The sequence below is a fragment of the Anthonomus grandis genome, chromosome 4 (genome assembly GCF_022605725.1).
Source record: "Anthonomus grandis grandis chromosome 4, icAntGran1.3, whole genome shotgun sequence".
NCBI lineage: Eukaryota > Metazoa > Arthropoda > Insecta > Coleoptera > Curculionidae > Anthonomus > Anthonomus grandis.
Window position 1 is genome coordinate 7,673,411 of NC_065549.1, and position 26,165 is coordinate 7,699,575.

At 28.8% G+C, this 26,165-nt stretch overlaps 1 protein-coding gene across 1 annotated transcript in view; it reads right to left on the reverse strand.

Annotated features, from left to right (window-relative positions):
* The window catches only part of LOC126735396 (retinal guanylyl cyclase 2), a 123,633-nt gene that overhangs the window by 78,162 nt on the left and 19,306 nt on the right, over positions 1 to 26,165 (reverse strand). Inside the window, exons 3-4 of the mRNA XM_050439363.1 lie at positions 8,214 to 8,368; positions 6,449 to 6,563 (exon numbers count right to left, since the gene is read on the reverse strand). Of these exons, the coding sequence (XP_050295320.1) occupies positions 6,449 to 6,563; positions 8,214 to 8,368 (270 nt within the window). The remainder of the gene's footprint in view (positions 1 to 6,448; positions 6,564 to 8,213; positions 8,369 to 26,165) is intronic.

The following is a 26,165-nucleotide window of genomic DNA, read 5'->3' on the forward strand; positions in this document are numbered from 1 at the left end:
GTTTATTACGTAATATACGAAATTAATATTAAACGCAGTCGGTTTGCTAAAATATTACCAAGTTTGCGCGTAAAGCAATTTTAATTTTAATGATGGATATAAATTCGTATTAATAATTTAAATGGAGTTTAATCGTCACGTAATAATATTGCGAGGCCATAATGAACTTTTTTTTTATTTAAAATACCGACTTGAGATTAGAAATGAAGAGGGATTTAAAAAAAATATTTTATTTATTACTATTCCTACGATATAATTAGGGTTTTTAAATAAGTTTTGTTTTCCAGATTTTTTTTTAATTGTAATTTTTCAGAAATGAAAAAAAAATATTAAGTCAGCAAAAACTAGTTATTTGAACATTAATCATAGCAGAACAATTTTTAAAATAATTAAAAGACTCATATTTATCTAATTTTTTATTTATTTTTTTCCAGTTTAGTTATCTAAATAAATTGAAAATTCTCTTTCTAGGTCCTTGGCAATATTCAAGAAATATTTAGGTAAAAAATTCCAGGATCATCATTTAATGATGCTGTTAGGATCTTTCAGGAATATCCTAGTAGTGTACACGTTATTTTTAGAAAGTTATTTCTAGAGACTTAAGATCTAATAAATCCAAAAAAATTAAAAAATTGAAATACACATTAAAATGTTAACGCTTTGATCCTGAACATTCACCGTCAGAAAAATATTCCCAATTTAATCAAATCACTGCTAAATTAATTAATAATATTAAAGACTAAAATAATACTTCAGAACAATGGCCAAATACTCAAACAAACATTAAAAATTGAAACAAATATAACTATAACTAAGCAACGGCAATTAGAATATATACACAAACTTAATACTGAAGACTGGAATCGACTTAAAAGAGATCTAAGCTTATCGAAATTGTTCTAGTTTTTGACCTTTTCATTGACTATTTTATTAATCTGTTAATTTTATAAGAAATTAGATAATAAAATTTTGGCTCTTGGTAATCTATAAGTTAAAGTTTTACCCGCTTATAGTCAAGAGGAATAGCCAAAGTGTTTTGCATTAGGAATAATAGTGCCCTGAGTATGCATAACTTGTTTTTTTGAGGTGTCACTTCTATGTATAAAAGAGCATACATTTTGCACATATTGCGTGTTATCATGTTACTCATGTTAACATGAGCCCATTCTTCTTGTGAATTACTATAAGAATGTAATTCTACAGATCTCTTAAAGGTTGAAGATTAATTTTGTGAGCTCCACCCTACGCAATTATGCCATAAGAAAAGAGAGACTTGACAAATAATGAAATATTACTTGTTAATTATTATTTTTTAAAGAATATTATATCTCTAGTTTCGGATTTAGCGAAAAAAAAAAAGTGATCTTTTCATTTTAAGTGCTAGTGAATTATAATTCCAAAATACTCAGTTTTGGTGGTTTTACAGATTATTTCTGGTTTATTTATGTTATTTATTTAAAAGGCTATCGGTCGTTAAAAGATAATTAGTTTCTGCAATATTAATTGTCAGTTGGTCTACAACCAATTTTTGATCTCTACGAAATCCACATACAAAGTATATTTCACTGCTTCCAACCCATAAATACTAAGGTCGTATCATCTGCAAAACTAACTACTTGGCTCGGTATTTTTAGTTTGAATAGTGAGTTTATTATATATGCGACAAACAAAATTGGTCTCAATATTGTTCCCTGTGAAATTTGTTGTTATTTATTATTATTTGTATTATTATATTATTTGTTATATATTATTTGTAAATTTTATTGTTTATTATTTCTGGATCTCTAAGTATATCACCATTAGGCACTATTCTCTTGTTGAACATTTTAAAATGATCATTTTTCTAGAAATTAAAAAAAATATATTTATGAGACTACTCGGGCAGTAATTTTTTCTGTAGGACCTTTCTTATATATTGGTGTAAATTGACTATTTAAACTATTTAGGTTTTATTAATAATAATAAAAAAGGTCCTTATTCAACAAATTATTCAGAAGGGCAACGAGTCGCTTAGAGCCTTTATCATATTTCTTGGAAAATTTTATAACCTGCTCAAGATCTGAATTTATACATTCATATACATACGTTCAGGTCACCCAGTATTTTCAGGATCAAAAAAATTTACAATTTGAGTGTCGTCAACATACGAATGCTGACGACATTTATATTGCAAAAAAGCATAAGATCAGATATGTCTATTAGGAACAAGAGTGGTTCGAGTATTGAGGCTTAAGGCACTCCTGGTATTACATATTTTGGATCAGCATAATGATTATCCAGGTACACGTTGGCTTCATTTTCACAAGTATATTATCAGTAAAAGATCACTTGTAGTACTATGCCCTTTCCTAGACCAGATTGCAGAGCAGGCAAGACCTAAGTTAAGTTCTATATAAATTTTTGCTTAATTGTATATAAACTATTTTTTCAAACATTTTTGAAATTAAAAGTAAAATGGTACTTGTAGATCGCAAATCTTGAATATCTGCTGGATTAGGTATTTTAGGAAAAGGATAGGATCTATGGAAGTAGCCTACTTTCAAGCAATTCAGCATATCCAAGGCAAGCAAGATTCAACAAATATAAAGTGATACCGGCATCACCAATAGCATTAGATTATATATGATTAATTTTCTTTGAGTAGTTTACAGTCTCCATTATAAAAACAAGGTTTATGTTATAGTTCAGACGATTTTCTATGTAGTTTTTTTTAAATTTTATTGCTCATGTTGGTCTCCTCTCTGTTTTCTTTGTTTCTATTTACTGGGGTTAAAAATATCCCAAACATTAAGAGAACGTTGAATCAATGTTGACGAAAAGTCGATTGGCAAAGTACACGTTTCTGCACCAAAAACCAACGATAAATAGACATTATAAAAGCAACATGACGATCAACGTAATTTCTGGGAGATAAATGTTGCATGCAGATTTTTTGAAAGAAACATAATTATTTTTAGATAGCAAAGATATTTTAATAAAAAAATGGTTTAATTGGAGTAGAATTACTCGCATAATTTTCTATATTTAAGTTGAGACTTACTATAGTGCAGGGTTTTTCTCTTTCATTTTATTTATAACATTTATGAAGTAATTATTGCAGAAGCTAGATATTTCCTTATCTCTTGCCACCGTTAACTTAATATGTTTATTGAATTTTTTCGCATTGTTTTTAATATTTTTTGCAATCTGGCTCCTATAATATTCAAATTTTGTTTTTTAAGTAAATCGTAGACATAGTTCCTAAAATGTAACGGTCTAATCTTCATTTAGCTGTGCACTTTATTTCCATCGATGTTTTTTCTTTATGTCTTTGTCTGTTCTGCCTTTTAATCTTATATGAGTTAAGAAGTTCTGTGAATATTGTTAAATTTTCAGTCGCTAAGCCTCCATCTATTCCTTTTAAGGTATCTATCTAACTTATATTCTTAATTAAGTGATTTTTTTGTTATTTTAAATTGCGTTACTTGGAACTCTATTTGTAACATTATCGGGAAGTGATTTCTTGGGTGTGTATCCAGGCCAAATGATTTAACCGAATCATTACCCCTGCTTTTTGTAAAATAATGGTATCAATAAGTATATAAATAATCAACAAGAAGAAGTCACTTTAGTTGGAATGTCATTAAATTGTTAAAACTCAAACGACTCTTTTTGATTATTATTGTACAAATTTAAGTTAATATCTCCGGCAAATATTCCCCACTCTACTTTAATATTTGCTAAAAAAATATTTCTAAGCCATTTATAATAAGTAGAGGTAGCTTACAGATCGCAGAAAGATAAAAAATGATGCCATTTATGAAAAAAAAAAAACAAATCCACTCAGGGATATCCCAGAGACTGGCATTGGGAGTTGTAAACATAAAATTTATATTCGATTTTATGGATACCTATACACCGTTATCCCTTTTATAGTTGCCATCATTATAAATATGCTGTAGCAAGAAATATGGTAGCAATTGCTGTTTTTTGCTTTTAAGTTTCTGTAAAAATCAGGACAGATATAAATTTGGATTGTTAAATATTTTACAAAACTGTAAAATATTTACCAATCTAAAGTTATATTGAATTATTGTACATTACAATTGACTTCTATTAATGTAACAAAATATTTTGTTATATGTGTATAATGTGACCGTAAAGCATGTACTGTTTGTAGTCGATTTTTAAGGTACCAATTTTATCTAACTGTAAGGTCTGATGCTCTTAATATGAGCGAAACATGTGTACCCGGCGTTTAGAATTAATAAATACTTTTGAGACCGAGACTTTGTGTAGTTCCCTTTAGATTAAAATATTTTAAGTCTATAAAAAGCATAAAAATTCTATTTTAAGCAAATATAAGTTCCCAGGAGAAGAAGAAAAAAACGGAGTTTTTATTGTTGGTTTTTGTAGTTTTGTTGTTCCGTTTATGTTCTTTCTTTCGCGATTCTCCCCCGCGATAATGCTGAAAGTTCCAGGCCGAATTTATGAGCTTGTTTGTTTCGAAATCCTTATTTGGGGTCGTGGGATTTATACGCATAACAAAAGGGCATCGGGGTGATGTAGGCTCGACAGACGACAACTAAGGAAGGATATTCCTTTTAGCGTTAATTATTAAGAGTATGATTTTATTCGAGATATTCATTGATGTACTTATCTTTCCTACTGGATAATCTAGAAATTTCGTTTTTACAAGTTGATACCCAGACGGCACCCAATATCCCCGGAATATGCCTGCTATCTCATTTGATGAAATATATTGCAATATGCCTGGAATATCTCACGAATATGCCATATATCGTATATGCAGAAGCCATATTTCTGGCATATATTGAACAGATATGCAGCGAATATTCAATTTTCATATCTGTCAGATATTCCAGGGGCATAAGTTTTAAAAAAAGTAAAACTTTTTTTCTATTTTTTAATAAACTCTATACGTATTTAATTTGTAAAATTTCGTTTGTGAAGGATAGGACCCATATGCATTAAATTTTTGCAGTTAATATACCACTTTAAGAATAATTATTGTTTAGGTATATTATTATACCTTTAGCTGTTTTCTTCTGCTTCAATACAATTGATTTATTGTCATTTATTTAGCTAGAGCATCAGAGGTCTCAGAAAAAGTTAAGTACCGATAATCGGTGACTGTCATCTGCCTTCATTATGACTTTATCATGTTCTGATTTACTATGTAAGGATTTATCTATTTCACTGTTTCTCCTATTTATTCATAAACTGTATATTCTGATTTAATTAATTACTAATATTGATATTTTTATTCTTCTTTTTTAGAAATAGAGATACTTTTGAAAGCGAGCTCTAAGAAAAATAAGACATATAGAATAAAAAAAAAATATGACTGAACATTCTTTATTTTTAGTTTTTTTACTCTGAAATATTTATTGCTTTTTATTATTTATTGTTTTTACCTGTGTAATATAAAGCTGATTAGGCGACTAATCAAATAACTGTTTAAATATCTAAAAAATATTTATTTTAATATTTTGTAAGTTTTTAAGAGTTTGTTTTAGTTTTTGCCTATAAAATGTATAGTTTTTATCAGCTTTCAAGATCAATAATAAATAAATATATTTATCTTTTAGAAAAGAATAAGAAATTGAGTCTTCATAAATTAAAAAGAAAATAAAAAGGAAGCGTGTCAATGAGCATCAATTTGACAACGTTTAATTCAGAAAATATTTCAGTGGAAAAAATTCGAAAAGAAGTTTTAATGAGGTTGGTAGAACTAGAGAATCACCATATCTTTATTATAGATCCTCCTTTGGCGATTCAATTAACAGTCATTGAAAAGTAAATGAGACAATTTTTCTTGTGTAGATAAATCCTATTCAAAAAGATCCCTAATTTAAATTATAACAAAAGGAGGTGGTTCAATTTTAATGTTGGAGTGAAAGGTGCCTAAGAATGGCTCATAACTTGACAAAAATATGGTGGTTTCAGTTTTTCCAACCTCTATGGCAATTATTCCAAACAGCATTCTTGCAACTTTTATATTTTAAGAAATATTCACATTGACACTTTTTAAATTGATATTCCTAGAAGAAAAAATATTGCGGGCATATAAATTAAATAACCCTAATATATGCAACAGATATGCCTAGCATATATTATAGAAAATAAAAAGATATTCCTACCATATGTTTTATAGTGACCCGCGATATCCCCTGAATATGCCAAAAGAGATATAAGATATTCCTGGAATATATGAATATGCCAACTAGATATTCTAGACATATGCATGCAATGTGTTTGTGCTGTCTGGGTATGATGTCATCGCAAGAACTCATAAATTCATCGATCAATAAACCTGGTAACATCATAAATTGGAATTTCCCAAAGCGCCCCAAGAAACACAGCTTATACATACATATATGGGGAACTGTAAGCCGAAGATAATAATGTCTATCCTAATAGTAAGAGGCCGTAGTGCGGTGCTTACCGAGGGTAATTATAGCGACAGACTTCCACTTCATGTCAGCGACGACCCTCGCGAATCCAGAAGCTATTTCGGGAATTGAGGGACTCGGCTCGAGGCTGTCGTTATCATGAAAGAGCTGTAAGAAAATAAAAATATAATTATAGTTGGTTAATTAACTAAAAGGGAAGTGGGTTGTTTATAATAGGGGGTACGTATTGAACGGGTTGCATGTTTGGTATTTATTAATATGCAGCTTAATAAGGATATAATATTATAATGATGTTCCATTTAAAAGACAAAAGTAAACATACATTTAATTGTTAAACTTAAGTTTCAGAAAAACAATATTTTCAAAAAATTTCTAAAGTCATATTAGTAACATCACCTGACAAGTTTTTTTCAGAAAATGTTATTATTTTCCAGGAAATTTAAGCAAAATTTTTAATTTAAAAATTACCAGACATTTTTAACATAAGATGCTTTATAAACGTTTTCTGGGTAGTTTTTCTGAAGGCATTGAAACTCATTGAATTAAACCAGTGTTTATAAAAATCTGACAACTCAAATAAAAAATTTTGAAAATGTTCAAATTTTTTTTTTAAATTTGAAATCTCTTAGTCATGGCAGTTGCAGCCGACTTTTTGGAAATTACCAAAAAAAAAATGGAAAAAACTTTTTAGAATCCTGTCAATCTTTCCAAAAACTCCAAAAATTTGAAAAAAAAGAAGAAATTTTCAGAAGTTTTAAGAAAACGTCACTAACTCTTCTAATCATCCACTGGCTATAACAGTTGAAAATGTTATTTTCGCAAATTTTCAGAAACTTTGATGAATGTAAGATTGTAAGTATTCTCAGAAAAACTCCATAAATTCGAAAATTTTTAAGAACTTCCAAAAAACTATTGCAATCTACTAAATATGCTTTTTTTTTAAATTTCCGTTAAGTTTTGGACAAAAAAGGTGATTAACGTGCTCTGCGATTTTTTCTAAAAGGCTAGGGGTGACAGTTTTCAATTAAAATATTTTAATTAAAATTTTTACGTTTTTCAGAAATTAAAATATTTCTGGCGCCAAAAATTTAACAATCCAAATGCCAAGTTCAAAAAGTTCGGATTTTCTTGAAATCATAAATTCTACTACTAGCAGGAAGAAACATCCTAGAGGTAAAACAAGATATATAGTCATATGAAAATGCTTGAAACATCGTTCCAGGAATATGAGAACATTCCTAAAATGGTTTGGTTCGCACCTGGTAGTTTGAGGTACAGTTTTTTTGGAATATTTTGTAATTTCATAATATTTTTTTCTAACGATTTCTTATTTTGGTAACCCCTTGAGAACCAACTGATTTTCGAGTTGAACATTGCAGAAGCCTTATTGGTCTTTTGATATACCTTAAAATCATTATATACGTTAAGAATCATCCCAGAAATATTTCAGTTAAGACATTCTTGGGATGTATGAGGCATGTTATATTGGGATATCCAGAAAATAAATGGCTCAATGTTTGCTACTAAATTAGCTTATAAATATCATTAGGTTTTAACTAGAATTAAAAATTAATAGAATATCCGCATGCCCCTCGACATTTTGCAATTACGTTGTAAAAATCTATAATCTATAATGCGGTCGTGTATCGACTATAAATAAAACCTAATCCCGATATTAAAAAAGTTTTGGCATGACTATATATATATATATTTATATATATATATATATATATACATGAGAGAGACCCTTTTTCTTTCCTATAATGTAATATACGTCCTTAAAAGTAAAAAACTTACGGTCGGACAGTTCCAGGGCCGAAAGGTCGCGTTGAAATATTCACAAAGCCGCCTGCCCGGCTGACAAACTTCTGGATGAAACGAGCCCAACGCCGATCGGGTTTTCGCAGACGACACGACTTGCTGTAGGAGTCGCTGATGGTTTTCGCATATATCTGGAAAAGGGGGAGTCACTTGATATTAGGGTGAAAGTTTTAAAAAGGGACGGAAGTTCACGTGTGTTTGCCGTCAATGAGTTGCGGTTTGGTATTTCGAAATCGCTTTGAAGGGTTAATGATTTAAATAGTGTGGGTTTGGATAGAATAAATAAGATAGCTAAAGTAAATGTTTAGGACTTTCCTTAATGCCTCTAGAAAATTTCATTCAAATCCCTGTAAAAACCAATTTTTTATTAAAATGTTTGTAGCTTAGGTCCTAATAGAGCAAAACTCGAAAAATTGTTTTAGGTTCTCTGGTCTATAACTTGCGTTCTAACGCTCGGATTTCTGTGGTCTCTGCTTCAAATTAATTTTGGGACTTTTCTAAACATCTCTACAAAATTCCATTTAAATCCCTGCAATAATTAATTTTTTATTCGAATTTTATAATTTTATTAATGTTTATTGAATTTGGAGGTTTTTTATAAATTTTGACAAGGATTTAGTAAAATTATTAGAAATTTTAGGCCAGGAGACTTCAAGAGCTAAAATAAATAATGCCCTTTAATTTCAATACAAATTTTATACAGAGTTGTAAAAAAAGTAAATACTATAAAAAACTGGTACGGTCTTACTTTAATAGCTACTCTACTGAGCCAGTATATATACATTAAGATCTACATTATACAGTTAGATAATTTTTAAGGGTTAACATAACTTGACACTTGACTGATAATTTTAAAGTTATTAAGAAGCTTACATAACATCGATTATAAATCGCTAACATCGCTAACATCGTTTATAGTCCGCGCTCCCTGTTATTTAATCAATATAGTGCCCGTATTTTTTTAGAAGTTTCATTCGAACCCTTTGGGAATTTTAGAAGGTATATTCGTTTATATTTTTCTACATCTAACACTTCAATAATTTTTTTATCAAAAAACTTTCGTTTGTAGAGGTTTGTAACCATCTGAAATCGGTTTAGATATTTATGATCTTTTATAGAAAAAAGTTTTATCCAAATCCTTTGAGAATTTTGGGAGTTAGAGCCTTTCTCATTTCTTTAACATTTGACTTTTTAATTAATTTTCACATCAAAAACTTAGTTTGTAGAGGTTTGAGACCATCGTCAGTCGATTTAGGTATTCATTGTTAATATCTGGACAAAAAATTATTAAAATCCCTTGGGAATATCAGGAGATACAGGCATTATATTGATTAAATAACAGGGAGCGCGGACTATAAATTGGTCGCTGGCAACCGACATATGCTGCGTTCTCGATTTTGGTTGCTAGATATCGATCGGACGCTAGCTTCACACATATTGCAGAGTTAGGGGTTTCCATAATTAAGATTTTAGAATTAGAACAAGCAAAATTAATGTAAAGGATCAGAGATCCATTGTAAATATATTTTTTAATAAAAATGATGTCTACTGGGTAGGAGTTAGGAGTACTATGGGATCAAATGACCCAATCTATCAAGCTTCAAAAATGTAAAATACAATTCCGGAAAATATAAGATGTACAAATAAATTTAAAAAGCTTGTTAAGTTATTAAGATATATTTAGGTATTAATTAGGTATTTTTTTTAAGTTTCATTGATGTACATTTTGTTTAAAATTATATTATTTATCCTCGAGGTCAGAGCTTCAAAAACTGATCATAGATGTAGAAAATTAAAAAATTTGTACTAAAGAATAATTTTTTTAGCTTATTTTAAATTTAATGTTTAATTTTACTGGACTAAGAAATACATTAAATTATAATACGCGCAAAAAGTGAAAGTAAAGACGCGCGCACTCCCTCTACTAATAACGTAGTCTTTCGGGGGTGGTGGCGGGTTCGGGAAAACCATTTTCGATTCAGTTGGAAGGTACTTCAGTCAGTCTTCTTCCGGCATCAGTAGAAGAAGGTCGGAAGAAAGTGTTTCCTATGTGGTTATTGTGGTATAGTGTCAATGTTTTATGAGTGTATGTTTTTAATGTGGTTTCTGTATAATTGGAGTAAAAGGTAAGTACTTATTTTTTTTTATAATTGCATGCAATTTATTTTGATTTATAGAGAATCAACCATTCATATTTTAGTAGTAGCAATTCTTGAGTCAAATTTATTGCTAAAATCATATTTAAAGAACAAAACACTTCTAGCAACAATAACATTTTATTATAATTTAAAATTTGATTAATTATTACTGAGTTACTATTTTTATTGCATATGCATATCTAATTATGAGTAATTCTTGTTAGTATTAATTTTTTAGCATGTTTATTTACGATTGGGTTCGCTATAGTTTGCATTAAGAAATAGAACAAATTAAGTGAATTTATTCGCTAAATTCACATTTACATGAAATTACTAAGGGGTTATAATACAATTCAGAGTTTAATAAATTATATTCCTAAATATTCCTAATTTTTTCGTAATTTTCTGGAAACTTTTGGAAATTTATTCGTTAAATTTCCACCTTTTAAAAAAGATTTATTCGCTAAATTCACATTTAAATAAAATTTTTTTCTCAAAAGTTTGTTGTGAATTTATTCGCTAAATTCACATCTGCATGAAATCACTAAGGGGTTATAATAAAAAAGAGAGTTTAATAAATTCTATATTCCTAATTTTTTCTTAATTTTCTGGAAACTGGGAAATTTATTCGCTAAATTTCTACCTTAAAATAGTCAAATGTTTTTAAAAAATTTTCATAGAAAAACTTTAATATTTTTTTCTCAAAAGTTTCTTGTGAATTTATTCGCTAAATTCACGTTTAAATAAAATTAATAAGGGGGTAAAAGATAAATAAAAATTCTCATATTCTCTTTCCAAATATTTCGGCGAATTTATTTGCTAAATTCACATCTGCATGAAACCACTAAGGGGTTATAATACAAATACAGAGTTTAATAAATTCTATATTTCTAATTTTTTTTAAAAATTTCTGAAAACTTTGGGAAATTTATTCGCTAAATTTCCATCTTAAAATAGTCAAATGTTTTTACAAATTTTTCATAGAAAAACTTTAATATTTTTTTCTCAAAAGTTTCTTGTGAATTTATTCGCTAAATTCACCTTTAAATAAAATTAATAAGGAAGTTAACATATAAATAAAAATTCTCATATTCTCTTTTCAAAATATTTCGGTGAATTTATTCGCTAAATTCACATCTGCATGAAATCACTAAGGGGTTATAATACAAATACGGATTTCAATAAGCACTAATATTTTTTTCAAAATTTTCTGAAAACTTAGGGAAATTTATTCGTTAAATTTTCATTTTCTACAACAGTGAAATATTTCCTTTAAAACATCTTAATATTTTTGCTCAAAAGTGTCTTGTGAATTTATTCGCTAAATTCACCTTTAAATAAAATTAATAGGGGGGTTAACATATAAATAAAAATTCTCATATTCTCTTTTCAAATTATCCAGGTGAATTTATTCGCTAAATTCACTTTTAAACAAAACTGTTAAGCGGGTTAAGATATAAATAAACACTCTCATACTCTTTAAACAACTTTTCAAAAACTTTCTCGTGAATTTATTCGGTTAAATTCACAATTACACAAAACAGAAGCCTAACCTTAAATATTACATTATTATAAGGGGTTCTAATAACAACAAACAAAAGATTTATTGGCAGATTTATTCGCTAAATCTGCACTTCAAACAAATTTTATAAAAAAGGGGTTTAGAATTTATTAAAATCTTAAAGGCTTTCTGTAGGAAATTTATTCGTTAAATTTCCGACTTTTACAACAGTTAAATATTTCCTTTAAAATATTTAATAATTTTTGCTCAAAAGTGTCTTGTGAATTTATTCGCTAAATTCACCTTTAAATAAAATTAATAGGGGGGTTAACATATAAATAAAAATTCTCATATTCTCTTTTCAAATATTTCGGTGAATTTATTCGCTAAATTCACATCTGCATGAAATCACTAAGGGGTTATAATACAAATACGGATTTTAATAAACTCTAATTTTTTTTTAATTTTCTAAAAACTTAGGGAAATTTATTCGTTAAATTTCCACCTTTTACAACAGTGAAACATTTCCTTTAAAACACCTAAATATTTTTGCTCAAAAGTGTCTTGTGAATTTATTCGCTAAATTCACATTTAAATAAAATTAATAAGGGGGTTAACATATAAATAAAAATCCTCATATTCTCTTTTTAAAATATCCCGGTGAATTTATTCGCTAAATTCACTTTAAAAAAATCTATTAAGCTGGTTAAGATATAAATAAAAACTCTCATACTCTTAAACATCTTGTCAAAAACTTTCACGTGAATTTATTCGGTTAAATTCACAATTACACAAAACAGAAGCCTAACCTTAAATGTTACATTATTATAAGGGGTTCTAATAACAACAACAAAAATATTTATTGGCAGGTTTATTCGCTAAATCTACGCTTCAAACAATTTTTATAAAAAAGGGGTTTAGAATTTATTAAAATCTTAAAGGTTTTCTGTAGGAAATTTATTCGTTAAATTTCCACCTTTTACAACAGTCAAACATTTCCTTTAAAATATTTTAATATATTTGCTTAAAACTGTCTTGTGAATTTATTCGCTAAATTCACATTTAAATAAAATTAATAAGGGGGTTAACCTATAAATAAAAATTCTCATATTCTCTTTTTAAAATATCCCGGTGAATTTATTCGCTAAATTCACTTTTAAATAAAACTGTTAAGCGGGTTAATATACAAATAAAAACTCTCATACTCTTTAAAACATCTTTTCAAAAACTTTCTCGTGAATTTATTCGGTTAAATTCACAATTACACAAAACAGAAGCCTAACTATTATAAGGGATTCTAATAACAACAAACAAAATCTTTATTGACAGATTTATTCGCTAAATTTGCACTTCAAACAAATTTTATAAAAAAGGGATTTAGAATTTATTAAAATCTTAAAGGTTTTCTGTAGGAAATTTATTCGTTAAATTTCCACCTTTAACAACAGTGAAACATTTCGTTTAAAACATTTTAATATTTTTGCTCAAAAGTGTCTAGTGAATTTATTCGCTAAATTCACATTTAAATAAAATTAATAAGGGGGTTAAAATATAAATAAAAATTCCCATATTCTCTTTTTAAAATATCCCGGTGGATTTATTCGCTAAATTCACTTTCAAACAAAATTGTTAAGCGGGTTAAGATATAAATAAAAACTCTCATACTCTTAAACATCTTTTCAATAACTTTCACGTGAATTTATTCGGTTAAATTCACAATTACACAAAACACCTAACCTTATACGTTACATTATTATAAGGGGTTCTAATAACAACAAACAAAATATTTATTGGCATATTTATTCGCTAAATTTGCACTTCAAACAAATTTTATAAAAAAGGGGTTTAGAATTTATTAAAATCTTAAAGGTTTTCTCTAGGAAATTTATTCTTTAAATTTTCACCTTTTACAACAGTGAAACATTTCCTTTAAAACATTTTAATATTTTTGCCTAAAAGTGTCTTGTGAATTTATGCGCTAAATTCACATTTAAATAAAATTAATAAGGAGGTTAACATATAAATAAAAATTCTCATATTCTCTTTTCAAAACATTTCGGTGAATTTATTCGCTAAATTCACGTCTGCATCAAATGACTAAGGGGTTATAATACAAATACGGAGTTTAATAAATTTTAATATTTTTACAAAATTGTCTAAAATGTTAAATTTTACTTTAAATAAAATTAATAAGAAGGTTAACATATAAATAAAAATTCTCATATTCTCTTTTTAAAATATCCGGGTGAATTTATTCGCTAAATTCACTTTTAAACAAAACTGTTAAGCGGGTAAAGATATAAATGAAAACTCTCATACTCTTTAAACATCTTTTCAAAAACTTTCTCGTGAATTTATTCGGATAAATTCACAATTACAAAAAACAGAATTCTAACCTCGTTACGTTGTAATTGCTCTGTAACAAGGGCTTGCTGCCTGAACCCTCGACCTGGTGCTTTCATCTTTTCTTTCTCTTATGGGGTTATGTTTCGACACTTAAAGGGAAGGAGAAGCATGGGAAATTTATTCGTTAAATTTCCTCTTTATTAAAATGTACCTCACTTAATAGCTAAATCTGATAAATAATAAGATCATGATAGTCAAACGTTATTATGAGGGGTTTTAAAAACAAACAAAATATTTATTGGCAGATTTATTCGCTAAATTTGCACTTTAAACTAATTTTATAAAAAAGGGATTTAGAATTTATTAAAATCTTGATGGTTTTCTATAGGAAATTTATTAGTTTAATTGCTTTATCTTCATAATATAATTGAAGTAAGGGTTTAAACAACTACAACTAAATGAGATCTAAATAAATTAATTTCCAATCGTAGGTAAACAGCAAAGACATTTATAATGTATCAATTTCGTTTTAGATGTTATTTTGTGTAACTTTAAGGTGTACTTTTTAGATTTTAAGAAGTAACTTTCCAGTTTATTTATCTTATTAAAAATAATTATAACTTGACGTGACTTGACTCGACTTAGCTAATAATATTGACAAAGCATGTAACCAGTATGCTTTTTCCTTGAAATATTGACAAAGCATGTAACCATTGTACTTCTTCCTTAAAATATTGACAAAGCATGTAACCAGTGTGCTTTTCCCCTGAAAAATTGACACAGCATGTAATCAGTGTGCTTTTTCCTTGAAAAATTGACACAGCGTGTAACCAGTGTGCTTTTCCCTTGAAATATTGACAAAGTATGTAACCAGTGTGCTTTTCCCTTGAAAAATTGACAAAGCATGTAACCAGTGTGCTTTTCCCTTGAAAAAATTGACTTAGCATGTAATCAGTGTACTTTTCCCTTGAAAAATTGACAAAGCATGTAACCAGTGTGCTTTTCCCTTGAAAAATTGACCAAGCATGTAACCAGTGTGCTTTTCCCTTGAAATATTGACACAGCATGTAACCAGTGCGCTTTTCCCTTAAAAAATTGACTTAGCATGTAACCAGTGTGCTTTTCCCTTGAAAAATTGACTAAGCATGTAGCCAATGTGCCTTAACCCCCAAAATATTGACAAAGCATGTAACCAGTGTGCTTTTCCCTTGAAATATTGACAAAGCATGTAACCAGTGTGCTTTTCCCTTGAAATATTGACAAAGCATGTAACCAGTGTGCTTTTCCCTTGAAAAATTGACTAAGCATGTAGCCAATGTGCCTAAACCCCTAAAATATTGACAAAGCATGTAACCAGTGTGCTTTTCCCTTGAAATATTGACAAAGCATGTAACCAGTGTGCTTTTTCCTTGAAATATTGACAAAGCATGTAACCAGTGTGCTTTTCCCTTGAAATTTTGACAAAGCATGTAACCAGTGTGCTTTTCCCTTGAAAAATTGACTAAGCATGTAGCCAATGTGCCTTAACCCCTAAAATATTGACAAAGCATGTAGCCAGTGTGCTTTTCCCTTGAAATATTGACAAAGCATGTAACCAGTGTGCTTTTCCCCTTAAAATATTGACAAAGCATGTAACCAGTGTGCTTTTCCCTTGAAAAATTGACACAGCATGTAACCAGTGTGCTTTTCCCTTGAAAAATTGACTAAGCATGTAGCCAATGTGCCTTAACCCCTAAAATATTGACAAAGCATGTAGCCAGTGTGCTTTTCCCTTGAAAAATTGACTAAGCATGTAGCCAATGTGCCTTAACCCCTAAAATATTGACAAAGCATGTAGCCAGTGTGCTTTTCCCCTGAAAAATTGACTTAGCATGTAACCAGTGTGCTTTTCCCTTGAAAAATTGACTAAGCATGTAGCCAATGTGCCTTAACCCCTAAAATATTGACAAAGCATGTAACCAGTGTGCGTTTCCCTTGAAATATTGACAAAGCATGTAACCAGTGTGCTTTTCCCTTGAAAAATTGACACAGCATGTAACCAGTGTGCTTTTCCCTTGAAAAATTGACTAAGCATGTAGCCAATGTGCCTTAACCCCTAAAATATTGACAAAGCATGTAGCCAGTGTGCTTTTCCCCTGAAAAATTGACTTAGCATGTAACCAGTGTGCTTTTCCCTTGAAAAATTGACACAGCATGTAACCAGTGTGCTTTTCCCTTGAAAAATTGACTAAGCATGTAGCCAATGTGCCTTAACCCCTAAAATATTGACAAAGCATGTAGCCAGTGTGCTTTTCCCCTGAAAAATTGACTTAGCATGTAACCAGTGTGCTTTTCCCTTGAAAAATTGACTAAGCATGTAGCCAATGTGCCTTAACCCCTAAAATATTGACAAAGCATGTAACCAGTGTGCGTTTCCCTTGAAATATTGACAAAGCATGTAACCAGTGTGCTTTTCCCCTGAAGAATTGACAAAGCATGTAACCAGTGTGCTCTTCCCTTGAAATATTGACTTAGCATGTAACCAGTGTGCTTTTCCCTTGAAAAATTGACAAAGCATGTAACCAGTGTGCTTTTACCCTGAAATTTTTGACTTAGAGGAATGGTTTTTAGTGGGTCGGGGCTGGAAAAGGCCTTAACCCCACACTATCCCGGGCCGGCCCGGGGTGTCTGTTTGCAGATTTTTTTAACCTCTTTAAAAAATAAAAAAAAAAAAAACGATGGTAAGTATGTTTAAGGCAATCACAGACAGAAGAATCGGCATTAGAGGATAATGAAGCTTAAAAAAACGATACCTGGCAAACTGGTTGGAGGCATATCAGATTTAAACACTTTTGGTCATTGCTTTAAGAATTTTTCTTTTATAGGTAGTGAAGGAACTTTTACCTGCTTGAACTGGAACTACTTGATATAATTCCAGGCAGTTAATGATGAGAATATAAAAAAATAAGTTATTATGATATAAAGTCAATAAATATATTACAAAACTATATGATAACAATAATAATTCATAATATGAGTCTAAAAAATCAAAATACTGATTCTAAAATCGCAATCATAATAAGCTTATTAAACAATATCTGTATGTTCAGGTAGCAAACTTAAGCTTTAGTTTTTTAATAAATTTATTATAGTTAATTTATTGTTTTATTTCTTTTGGTAAATTATTATTCCCTGTGATTCCCCAACTGATTCTCCATTTAATTTGGAAAAAAAGTTACTCTTAAAAAATTTTGATTCAAACACTGTTTTTAAAATATCTTAGTTTAATTGTACAGAAACGCCAGTTAAAATGCTGCAAAAACTTTGAAAAAAAAAGAAAAATAGGCTTCATTCATTATTAGATTCAAGGCGAATTATTATTTATATATTCCTATCTTAGTCTGAAAATTAGAAGAGTATATAGAAAAACACTACTTGCTGGTGATTTAAACCCCATTAAGAAAATGAAACGATGATATAAAAAAAGGTAAAAAAGTCAAATTCTCATTCATATATCCCTATCTCAGTTTAAAAATTTGAAGATTCTAGGAATAAAGTGATGTTTTACAATGTTATAACCACCCTCAATTTCCGCGAGTTTGTTACCCTTTTTAAAAACAATTTTTCCTTCCCTTTGGAGCTATTTATTCCCCTCTTCAAAGCAATCAGGCCAAACTGATGTCAATTAACATTTTTATTATACTCATTAATCCATAATGCTATTAAGTTAGCAAAGCAAGCGACAGACTCGCTTAGAACTTATTAACCCTCTTTTAAGAAGGCAGTGAATTCTTACATAAATTTATTAAGAAGTTCTTAAATAAAATCGCCCCTTTAGCTTAATATATGTAATTCGCCGATGGGGTATTTCAGGCGCACGAAAATCGATCCTACGTGTAATAAATGTAATCTTCGAACAAATTTTAGTTTAAATTGCGCGTGTATTTTAACACCTATTGATTTCGTATTAGAACATTTAATCCTTGAAGCATGAGATTTAAGCATAGCAACTTTTATCAAAAATTCTCTGAGTAAAATAAGTATTTCTATTGGAAACTTTTATGAGAAATGTCCTTCTGTAAAGACCACTCAAATCGAAATATTAAATTCCCTCAGATCGAATCGAACAATCCAGTGAATCATGAGTGAGCGCTCTAAGTAAACCCCTTAACTTTTTTTTATCAAGGGCAAACTTTTGCCTCAAAAAGTTCGTTTGGGGCTTAATGAACAAATGGATTCCATTGAGATCCTTATAATCAATTCGGTTGGTAAGGGCTGCATTAAGGCTCTAGTATACTTTTAGGTTTTATTTGATAAAAATTAGGACTTCCATTAGGATTATTTTTAAAAGGTCGTATTCGTGCGCTATTTTGAGATTTTTAAGCTCGAGTCATGTATGCGTTCGTTTTACGTATGGACAGTAGGACAATTTTGTTTTTTTGGCCCACTGGCAACAAAAGGATAAAGAATTCTTATTTACGAACTCACACAATTTTTATGTAAACCATATCAATAAACTCATTAATATGATTTTGGTAAATTCTTCAAAATTTTCCAAAATTTCTTTTTTACCTCAAAATCAATTTTTTTAAGTCCTATGATGATTTTTTATTAGTTTTTCTAATTTTGCACTATAGTTTCTTATAAAAAAAAATATTTGCTTATTTATTGTACGAAGTATTTTGCTTAATACTTTTTATGGCCTCTTCATGCTCAATCAATTATGAACAAAAAATAGATTTCTGTCTGTAAATTTTGGCCCACTGTATTGATTTTAAATTATATTTCGATGTACTTTAACAATAATACAACCTTATCAAAATCGAGTAGGATGTTTTCGGCTTTTGTTTAAGGCCTTTGACAATGTAAAACCTAACCTCCTAATATAGTACCTTAAGGACATAAGTCTAGATGGTAAAGACATTTAAATAATTAGCAATTTGTACTAGAACCAGAAAGGAGACATTCGAATAAGCAACTTGCCAACAACCGAGTTTGGCAAGTTTTTGAAAATTTATTTCTCACCGCAAGACTAGTTTTTTTCAAGCCCATTTAAGATTATTTATTATTTTTAATTTTGCAAAATATGTTCTTAAGGAAATATTTAATTTTTCCTGGCTTTTCTATACTATACGAAATATTTTAATAAACATTTTTTATGTCCTCTTAATAGTCAATTAATTATAACAAAAAAAAAACAATTTTCACATTTCCATATTGTTTATCCAGTTATGACCTAGACGATTTCCTCCCACTAATGTAAAGTGTTTTTGGTAAAAAAAAGTGCTTTTGACTTTTTTACAAATTTATGAATTTTGCGGCAAAAAAAATTGTTTTTTGACATAATTTATAACTTGCATCCTATTTCAAATTTAAAGAGAAAATTTTTTTTGGTGAATTTTTCAAAATTTACCAAGATTTCATTTTTATTTCAAAATGACTTTTCCTAAAGATTTTAATTGTTTTCCCAAAAATCCATCCACCGAAGTCCTTCAGCCATGTTAGGTTTTACAATTATATACAATATATAGTATAGAACTAAGTGAATATTAAAAAGAAAATTATTAATTTCTATTTAAATTTAAAAATTATTTGAAGTTTGCAACTGCTGTAGATCCTCAATATTTCTGAATTTTCATTTCTGAAGTTTTGTAGTTTTTCTAATAACAAAATTTAATTTTTTAGAAATTTCTTTTTTACCGCTATATCCTTTTCTTCAAATTATCCGTTATAAAAAAATATTGTATTAGGTTTCCAGGCCAAAATTGGGCCCTAAAATGCGATATCTCAGCTAATATAAGAGCTACGTGATTTTCTTAGGTTTTCCAAGTTTTTGAAAATTTATTTCTCACCGTAAGATCAGTTTTGTCAAGCCCAATTAAGATTATTTATTATTTTTAATTTTGCAAAATATGTTCTTAAGGAAATATTTAATTTTTCCTGGCTTTTCTATACTATACGAAATATTTTTTATGTCCTCTTAATAGTCAATTAATTATAACAAAAAAAAAACAATTTTCACATTTTCATATTGTTTATCCAGTTATGACCTAGACGATTTCCTCCCACTAATGTAAAGTGTTTTTGGTAAAAAAAGTGCTTTTGACTTTTTTACAAATTTATGAATTTTGCGGCAAAAATTTTTTTTTCTGGTACATTTTTCAAAATTTACGACTATTTTTTTTATTTTCTATTTAAGTTTAAAAATAATTTGGGGTTTAGAACTGCTGTAGATCCTCAATATTTTCTCAAGTTTTGTAGTTTTTCAATTAACAAAATTTCATTTTTATTTTATTTTTTTTTAATTTCTTTTTTACCGCAATATCATTTTTTTCAAATTATCCATTATAAAAGAATATTGTATTAGGTTTCCAGGCCAAAAATGGGCCCTAAAATGCGATATCTCAGCGAATATAAGAGCTACGACCTCAAGGATGGTCTCGTTGAATTCTCGTTGAACTAACTATACCATCGTCTTGCTCTTATCACCCACATCACGAAAACACTAGGTTATAATGTGATTCGACTAAAACAGACTAACTGAATGAGAGCATTTTGAAAATTTGGAAAAAGTCATTTTTCAACCTCGTTTTTGAGGCCAAAAATGGGCTCCAAAAATGCGAAATCTCAGTTAATATAAGAGTTACGACCTCGCATATGGTTTCGTTAAATTCAGAATGATGAAACTAAGACAATGGCCGTTGGAATTTTCCCGATAGGACCCATAGAAGCCGAGATATCGATCTCCAAAGATTGGGATTTTTCATTTTTCGGGTATAAATTGAAAAAATTCGATACGAAGGGAGGGGCCCGAATCGAATTTTTTCACCAAAAATTGATTTTTGTCGAAATCGAACTAACTATACCAGTGGCTTCCTAATTTCTAGCTAAAACGATTTTCTCCCATTGTATTGAAGAAAAAATTCCCAAAGGTAAGGAACCCTTATTTATCAACTTATTAACGTAACCATAATTTTCATGGTTTTTTTAGTAAAAGAACTTTTTTTTGTAATTCTAAAATTCCTAATTCTGCCCAAAAAAAATGTTTTTATTAATCACGTTTCAGCTAATTATTCTCTTATTTAAATGGTGCAAAAATGAAATAATTATTTTAATTTAATTAGTTCTTCAAATTTTCCAACCATATTGAGTCAAATTCTTATCAAATTGTTTTTTTTTATTATGTTGGGAAAATGGGTTTAATTTTAGGTTTAAGAAAAAGTACCATTTTAAAATTGCCCTGCTTATATTCGATAAAAATTAAAATAACATGTAATAAAAATAAGAATTAAATATCTTAATTGTTTGTGATATTATAATTATTTTTTGATAAAATATTTTTTTTTGGAAATTGTATCATTCTTTAATTTGTATAGAAATTCAATCCTGGTGAATTTTAAAAAATCAAAGCACAGTTTTTACTAGCACACTTTTGATTCTCAAAACTCAAAAAAACGTCAATTTATATTTTGACATTTTACATTACATTCTTTTATATTTATTGTTAGAAAATGCATAAATTGCAGAAATTAAAAATTTTATCCAACCATCCTATGTACGTTATTTTGAAAATTGCCTATTTAGGATTAACCTAGCGTTTACAGTTTCTAGATTTTCCATACAGTTTTGATAAAATGATTTTCTCCCACTGTAAGAAAAAGTCAGTTTTCATGATAAAAAAATATATTTGATTGAAAAATTGTATTTGGGGCAAAAATATATTTTTTTGTCCAAAATTTCGTAATTTCGGCCAAAAAGTTTTTTTTTTAAATTTTTGCCCTAACTGATAAGCTATAAGGTAAAAAAAGACCGCAATAACTTTTTTTTGGAAAAATTTTTTGATAAAAAAATAGTTTTACTTTACGTTAAGGAAGAGTATGGATTGCATTTTTTTTAAATCCCATAAATTTTCCAATTTGAAAATTCTCCACCATTTTCAGCATTTTCTCCTTTTATGAGAAAAATAAACTAAAATTTTCGAAAAGATTTTGTCTTTAAAATATTATATTATGATTATTGACCTTCCATTAACCAAGATCACTTTTTATTTTTCCCGATTTTTATAGAGTTCTTTATTATATATTAATTAATTATTTCGCACAGAAAGTCATTAGTGGTAAATAAAAAGAAAAATATTTTTTTTTTATAGATTTTTGCTTGCAAAGGTTAAATTTTATTTGCCAGATTTTCATGATTTTTTCCCACTGCATGAAAAATAAAATCAAGATTCTCTTTTTTAGGAGTAAAAAATTCACATCACTATCTTAAATAAATTTTAGCCGAATTTAATTTTTTATGAATTAAAATTTTTTTGCTGAAATAATGAAACATGGTTTTTTTTTAAATTTCGTGATTTTAACATACATTTTTTAAATTTCGATTTATATTCTTTAGCTCAGTTTAAACAATCAAATTTTAATGTAAGGTAGTTTTTGATAGAATACGTATTTAGACATAGTGAGAGAAAATCAAGTGCCAATAAATGTGGACAAAGTAAATTTTTCTAAAGAGCACAGTACTGGTTTTACTCAAATTGGCCTCTGCTAAATGCGGAAAAAACAAATCATATGTTTTTTACCTTGAGATAGCTTCACAATAATGGACTACGACAAATGCGGTTTCTGGAAGTAAAACTTGACCAAAACCTTCAGTGCAAAAATCATAGTGATCCACTATCAGGTAAACTTAATAGAGGGGATAATATGTACTTAAAAATCTGAGAAATTGTTTTTATGTGGATGTCTTGAAAACCGCATATTATGTAATATTTCATGCTTTTATGATGTAAGGCCATACAGTCCAGATACACAGGGTATTTGGAATACAGAGGAAAGTTATAAGGATATTAACAGGTTTAAGATTTAGAGATGATTGCAACAAATGTCTGCTTTATTTCAGTCAGAATATGGAGGATATCCTACTCATGAGGATGTCCACTCCTACCATACACGCGGTGGGTCTGATGTGTACCCTTAATACTTCATGCTAGAAAGATGTCAATATGAATGAGGGTATTGAGCAGTAAAGTATTTTAATGTCATACCAGGTGCTCTCAGATCCATACCCATTACTAGGTTTAAACAGTTTATAACTCAAATAAGTTTTATTCATTTGAGCAATACTTAATTTCTAATTTAAGTAGTATGTTATAAGTGTTTTTTTAATTCTTGTAGGCTTAAAGTTAAGTTATTTTATTGTTTTATATAACTTATAATTTTTATAAAAATGTAATTTTGGGTTTTTTTAATATGTGTATTTTTATTGTGACTTAGGAATATAAGACTGAAAATAGACACTGACACAATTTTTTTTGTAAACTGATTTTTCTATTAACGTGAATAAAATATGTGTATTGTATTTGTATTTGTTCTTTGATGATCAGACATAAACTTATATTTTCCATCCTTAATGGCTATTGGGATTATGATCCACTTATGAGGCTTATCAATCACATCCATTCAAAAACTTAATAGGCAAAATAAGTAAATAATTAAGAAAATCATAATAACATTACAAGAATCCTTAACGCTGATTTAAGGAAAAGAAACCGCTGGTTATTTACTTAACTAAAGTATCCTAAATCAGAAAGTATGTAAAATTATAAAAGTGGCAATATACAACTAGTGCGATAAATGCATTGGTGGGAATTATAGAAAATAACAATAAAAATAATAATTTTCAAGACATGAAATGGAGAGAATTAGACCATACCTATATAAGAGCCAAATGCCAAACTTCTTTCTTACTCTGAATTCCATTAGTTATTTTTATATGGTCATCTTTTTTAATTAATTTAATTTAATTAATTAACAATGTCGAGTAAAGAAAAATCATTAATAAGTTGACATGTTAAGAACCTGAATTCCAGTTAAAATAAATTAATACTCAAAAATAATTGATCCTTCTTCTTTATATAAACACCCTTGTTCTGCCTTAAAACCCCTTTTCTATAGACTTTTCGCTTAATTAAAATACCTCTCAACCCCTAAAAAAACCTTTTTCTCAAATATTATGCAACAGCATCATACAGAAAATTAAAAAAAAAATTAAAACGCAGCGCGGCATTAACAAAAAAGTGTATCAGTGTTATAGCGAGGCGCTCTTTTAATCATCCTTTTGTCCAGGGGATTTAGGTTATTTCATGGTCTTTACCGGGCTTTAGAGCGGGCTGAGCGACCGCTCCCTCGGGAATAGGAAAAGTTGCGAAGTAAAAAACGGTTCGTTTTCCAGAAGAAGAGGAAGAAAAAAAATTGGCCGAGTCCCCTCGAAATGATTTGCATAACGAAAATAAAACGATGTAGAAAGTTTAGGCGTAGTAGACTCTGACAAGGGAAAACGAGGGCATTTATTCTGCTTGTTTTTTTTTCACTGTTTTTTCCTTGTCATATTTAATTGGTCGTTATTCTTTAAATTGTTGGTTTGAAGAATTACACGTTTTCTTCGTGTACAAAAGTCTAATTCGAAGCACGCACTTTTTTAAAAAAGATTTCTGATTAAAATTTTTGAAAATTTTTATTGAGTTAATACTAAAGATAAAAAAGCCTTAATTGATACCGAGGATATTAAAGATCTGAGACAGGGATATTTCCGAACAACCGTCAAGTCAAAAAAGTCAAGATTTTGCCACTTATAAGACCTACACTAATGGACAAAATATATAAATAAAAAATATATAAACAAATTTGGTAAACCATTAAAATATTAATTTATATTCTTAAAGTTGTATAGATCAATAAAGATAAAAATATAAAGTATTTGTCTCATATTAACAATAGATAAGAATGTTATTTGAAAAAATGTACTTTTTCTTAAGACAAAACGTATATAGACAATATTCCTCTAAGCAATATGTTGGTTCAGTTTGATTTGAACTTTTGTTAAATTCCTATAAGAATCTAGATCTTTAATTGTAAAGCCATTTTGACCCACCCAGACTATTTCTACGTCTTATCCAAACTTGTTTTTGTATTCGTATGTAATCAAACAAACTGCGTATAAACCGCAATTTCCAGAAGATTCAGACAGGAATAAATTTATCCATTTCTAAATATCCCGGACATTAAAACATTCCATATTTCATTTAGGATTTTATCCAAAGACTTAAGAAACTTTTTGAATTTATTTGAGAACAAGGCTTGTTTTTGCCATGTTTCTGTTATATTTAAGCTTGAAATTTTAGGACTCTTAAAATACTTAATGATTTAAAAATTCGAATCTATCTCAGAAATGAACATTTACAAACTTATACTCATAAAACTTCCAAAAAAAAGTCATTTAACAATAGAATACGAATAAACAACGATATTATATAAACCTAACATTTCCAGCTAAAAACTTTCCAAACTAAACAGTATTTGTTGCGAGAAGTTTACCGAGGGAGTTTTTAATTAAAGTCAACCATGTGCGCCCGTGATTTACGTCTCCCCGTTTTCCCGCTCCTAAACAATACCGACAATAATTTGTTTAACGGAAAAACGACGTTCGGAAAATGCCGCGGAGTTGCATTTTCTCGTTTCGCTTCTTCAATTTTTCCTCGTCTACCGCAAGGAATTAACGTGATGACGTGAAGTAAATTTTCACTCGCGCCTATTTAAATTGAACCATTTGTTTTAATGATGTGAAATTCTGTGGGATATGTATATTGAGGTTTTAAGTGAAACATCTATCCCTCATTCCTCAATAAATAAAAATAATGTGTTTATTTTGTAAATCATATAAAACAATCCGATATAAAAATATATATTCAATATTTCCTATTATTTTTATAAAAAATATCCTGGGTGGTCCAGTTTAAACGTATTAATTTTAATATGTGATAGAGAATTTAAAAATAAATAGAATTTTGTTATAAAAGTTTTCTCAGTAATGTTTAATAACAAAGATATAGATAGGGTGTCAAAGTGAAGAATAATTATTGGTTTATTTATTATAACTTTTAAACTAATAGCTCAATTTTATTTAAAT